Source organism: Vespa mandarinia, chromosome 7 (assembly GCF_050613455.1).
Source record: "Vespa mandarinia isolate Hongniang chromosome 7, ASM5061345v1, whole genome shotgun sequence".
Lineage (NCBI taxonomy): Eukaryota > Metazoa > Arthropoda > Insecta > Hymenoptera > Vespidae > Vespa > Vespa mandarinia.
The window spans coordinates 7,892,501-7,897,500 of NC_140816.1; the positions used below are offsets into that span (position 1 = coordinate 7,892,501).

General features: G+C 31.1%; 1 protein-coding gene across 2 annotated transcripts in view; it reads left to right on the forward strand.

Annotated features, from left to right (window-relative positions):
• hwt (SH2 domain-containing adapter heavyweight) overlaps positions 1 to 4,506 on the forward strand; it is a 179,108-nt gene extending 174,602 nt beyond the window's left edge. For both annotated transcript variants that reach the window (XM_035870830.2, XM_035870832.2), the window contains exons 7-9: positions 1,798 to 1,990; positions 2,437 to 2,556; positions 2,835 to 4,506. In XM_035870830.2, the coding sequence (XP_035726723.2) occupies positions 1,798 to 1,990; positions 2,437 to 2,556; positions 2,835 to 3,024 (503 nt within the window). In that variant the 3' untranslated portion in view covers positions 3,025 to 4,506. The remainder of the gene's footprint in view (positions 1 to 1,797; positions 1,991 to 2,436; positions 2,557 to 2,834) is intronic.
• Positions 4,507 to 5,000: the final 494 nt, after the last annotated feature.

Sequence of the window (5,000 nt, forward strand, 5' to 3'; positions counted from 1 at the left end):
ATGCTCTCAAGATTTCTTATTTCGATTTTCCTCCCTCTTAAAGAAGTTCTCACAACTCTCTTTCTTTCTCTTTCTCTCTTTCCCTTCCTTTACTCTTTCTCTTCCTCTGTCTTTCCATCGTTCTTAGAACTTTTTTACGTTAGAATTTTCTCTTAAGATTCCTCCAGAAATTACGTGCATTGTTGCTTCAAAAACAATACGTCTGCTCGATCTACGAAAATTTAAGTACTTATTACGGAGAAAAGAAATGAGAGAAAATTTTCAAGTGTATACTACGATTTAACGGGAAGTTCAATCGTTATTTTTAACAATCGAATTTAAACGATACGATTTTGCATATATACAATAGATAGAATTTACTGCCTGAAGATATGCAACACGTCGTAATGCGTCATTGATAATGCGATAATCCCTTTTAGTACTTATACAGCGTACTTACGCAATAACGTGTTAAGAGACAAGAGAAAGAGGTGGGAAAAAATGTGATCGCGTGAAATATTGGAGTAAAAATTAAATCGTGATCATTTGTACGTACGCGTAAATACGTGTTACCTGTTATCCGGAACTAAGGGGAAAAAAAAGAAAAATAAAAGAAGGAAAAAGTTGATTTTAAGTTGCGGTTAAAAGAAAAAGTTTTAAGAGGTTTGTTCCGCGAGGCAATAATCTCATTTGTTCGGCGCAATCTCTTAACGGTTGAATTCTTGGCTGTAGCATGAGCCAGGTAAAAGGAAATTGCTCTGACAGGTGTAACACCGAGTTAGTTTCTTACTTGAGGTTAATGTGTCCCGACCCTATATATCACTCTTTCTCATCTCATTCTCCTTATACACAGTAGAAAGATAGTCGGTCTTTGCTCTTGTACCAACATATACATTTATCTTAGACTCCTGGAGTAAAATAGTTGAACAAAGTCTCTACCATCTTCTAACATCCCTCACCTATTCCTTATTTCACCTCACGCACTATCATTTTCACCATGATTAAACATTAACGAAGTCAGACGGGTCTGCACTCACTGTGATTGAGCTTGTTCTGTTTTATTAAATTCAATTTCGTGCTATATCTCTCTCTCTCTCTTTTTCTCTTTCTCTCTCTCTCTATATATATGTGTGTGTGTGTGTATATATGTGTATATATATGTATATATATGTGTGTCTGTACAATGTATAGAATATTCTTCCACTTTCTCTGATCCTCAAACAATCTTTCATGATTTTGATTAAAAATGTGAACTCTTGGATTGAGAAAAAGACATTTATTAAAGGAATCCTTTAAAATTTTTATAAATGCATAGATCAAACATTCTTTTTCTCTCTTTTTCATTTGACAATCATCACAGATCTAATATTAAAGCTCATCGAGCTATCATCTAATTCCTCAGGAATATCTTTTATCATAGGATAAATCTTTAATTATAACGATAAATATTGGATTGGAAGAAGAACGTGTATAAAGAAAAAGAAACAAAAAAAAAAAGAAAAGAAAAAAAACAAAAAAAAACAAAAATGATCTGTCAAAAGATCAAAAATTCCAAGAATTAAAGTACGATAGTATGTATCAGATAGATTATATTTGAGAGTCACAAATCTTTGTTCTGATTGCAACTTTTAAGATTTAGTTAAGAAAGAGAATCGTCTTGTCATACATATATATATATATATATATATATATGTTTGTGTATGTGTGTGTATGTATTATATGTATATATATACTGGATAAAATCTATAAAGAGATGCGATCCGGTGTTTACTGCTCGGCGAGTTTACCGGCGTCTAACTGTCGCGTGACTCATTTCAGGCGGCGGTCTGGCGCGTCCAAAGATGACTCTGAATCTGGAAGCTGGTGGAAATGCTTCCGGGGGTGGAACGAACGTCGGACAACTGGCGTTAAAGAAGCCTGGTGGACTTAGCCTTGGATTACCTTTAGAAATGAATATTGCAAGAGGATCAGCTGATCTAGTTGATGTCGATTTACCTTTGGAGAGACAAGGGTTAGTTTTTCTCATCATTAAAAATTTTTCATTTATTTTTCATTTCTTCTTTATTTTTTACGTATTCAATTATTTTAACGCATTATTAATTCAATATATTAATGAATTATATATTAATAATGTATAATAAATTATTTTATGAAAATTAATTTATATATATAATCTGTTACTTGTAGAATTTTTATTAATTTATTTATTTATTAATTAATTGTTAATGTATTAATTCTTTTAATGTATTAATATATAAATAATATGTAATATGTAATGTAAAGAAAATGAATTGCCGATTATTTGGTTTCGGATAAATTAAAAAAAAAATTTTTCTTCTCATCTCGCGATACGAACGAGTTAATAAATAATATAGGAAAACAAGAAATTGTTAGATAAATTATAAATATAAAAATAAATATAAAATATAAAAATAAATGTCCTTTTTCATTTTTTAGATGGTATCACGGTTCTATCACGAGAATCGAAGCCGAAGCTGTTCTCCGACTTCTTCGTGAAGGAAGTTACTTGGTGAGGAACAGTGAATCGACCAAACAAGATTACTCGTTGTCTCTTAAGTAAGTTTGATAATAGATACGAAATGAAATTCCTTTAAGTGAACAAATACTATAATATTAATTAACTTTATATTTTTATTATTGGCCATTTTAATGTGATTATCGTTTTTAGATAATGACGATCAACGTTTCGGAATGGGAAATAATATAAAATTTATTAATAAAAAAATGCAATATATATATATATATGTATAATAATATTTAATATAAAATAAATATTTAATATAAAAGTATTTTATTTATTTATATAATTTTTATTTGTTTGTTTGTTTGAACAGGAGTGCCAAAGGTTTCATGCACATGCGTATACAGAAGAACGAGGAGCTAAACGCATATATATTAGGACAGTTTAGCAAACCCTTTGAAAGTATACCAGAAATGGTTCGTCATTTCAGCGTGAATCGACTTCCGATACGTGGTGCCGAGCATATGTGTCTTCTGCATCCTGTTATAGCACAGCTTTTGTAGCGCATCTATCGTAGCGCCGTTTAAATGGAGGCGCTGCCTTTCTCGGGACACTTTTTGATAATTCATAGTTTTCTTGGGACGAATGAAAAAAAACAAACACAAATACCTCCGGCATAGATCGATAATGAAATAGGGAGATAGAGAGAGAGCGAGCGAGAGAGAGAGAGAGAGAAAGAGAGAATGAGAGAATGAGAGATAGAGAGATTGAGAAAAAAAAACAAGAATGGAAATGCGTTAACTATGTATGTATATGTGTATATATACACACACACGTACACATATATAACGAAGCTTTTTTTTCTATAATAGATATAATGCAAAAGCACTTATTTTCCGAATCGATGAAATCTTCCAGATCTGAACGTAATAAAATTCGTAGAATATCGTTTTTTACACTTCCACGTGAAAAGAAGAAATTAATTTCTGTATAAACTGAGGAGTTGGAGCAAGAGATTGGAAATTTGATAGAATTTGAGAAAGAGATAGGAGGTATACATATGTTTATATAAATATATATATATATATATTATATATTATATGAGATCGTCGAGCTAGACAATAATCGACTCGATTGAAATGGAACGTAATAGAAAAATGGAAATACGAGATTAACAGTACAAAATAATAATCAGCCAAGGAATCTCTGTGAAGAATAACTGTAAAACGAAGAAAATAATTAATTCAAGGAGTAACGCGAACGATATCTATCATCGATCGTACGAAAATATTTTCCAGAGCTTCGCAAATTCATTGACAAATAATAATAATCGGGGAATTTTCTTCGACGTTTTATTATCACAAGGATATGTTATATCCTTTCCGTCTTCCCGTTAAAAAAAAAAAAAAAAAAAAAGGAAAAGAAAAAAGAAAAAAGAAAAAAGAAAAAAAAAGATAAAACAAAATATAATAAATAAAAAAGGAAAAAAGAAAAAGAACAATGAATAATAAATAAATAAAAAGAAAGAGAAACCAACATTTGATGAAAAAAAAAAATAAAAAAGGAAAAGAAAAGAAAAGAAAAAGAAAAGACCTACCTCCGAACGTACGATCGTTGTGTTGCGTCCATGAAATTAACACGACGACATTTTGGATCGTTGGACAACGAATGAATGTGTATTAGAAAACTAAAAAAAATGTTACGGCAGTGATTTTTAACAAGGAACCATATGTCTATGTCGAAAGGGATATTGATAGTTATGAAAGAGATAGAGATAGAGAGAGAGAGAGAGAGAGAGAGAGAGAGAGAGAGAGGGAGAGAACAAAACAAAACAAAAAAGAAAACAGAAAAAAAAAAGAGAAAAATGTAACAAAATATATAAAATAATGATCGATGACGTACTTAGGATATAACAAGGATTCTGTTTGTTCAATGATAGATTCTGATTACTGATATTGTCATTTAATTTTTGATAAATGATATGAACGAACATCAGAATATCAGGATTTGAAATTAATCTTTGATAATTGTATAGATAAGAGAACGTTTTAATGATGATTTCTGAAGTACCCTATTATACCGAGGCTATTATTGTAATTGTAAAAGAATTATTCCTGAATATCGTTAGCGAATAATCGCCGAACGATCGGGAATTAATAACGAGAGATTCTTCATGGTGTTGATATAATTGCGCTTTGATGAGATTTAAAAAGGTGAAGGAGATGGTTGGTCGATGGTGAAATTATTACAATTTACAGGGGGGTGGGGGTGGGGGGTGGGGGAATATTGGAAGGACATGAAATTTCTGTCCTTTATTCTTTGTAATTGATGACAAAAGGGTTGGAAGGAAGGACGCGGATGAAACCCGCGGTAATAAATGCCAAAGCTTAATCCTAATCGTAATAATAATAATTTAGTCAGAATTTAGTTAACCGTCACCGTTGATAAGTGATTAGACTTAGATCGCTGATTGAGTGTGTCGGTGTGATGTGAACAAAAAAGGAAAAGGAAAAAAAAAGAAAAAGAAAAAAGAAAAAAA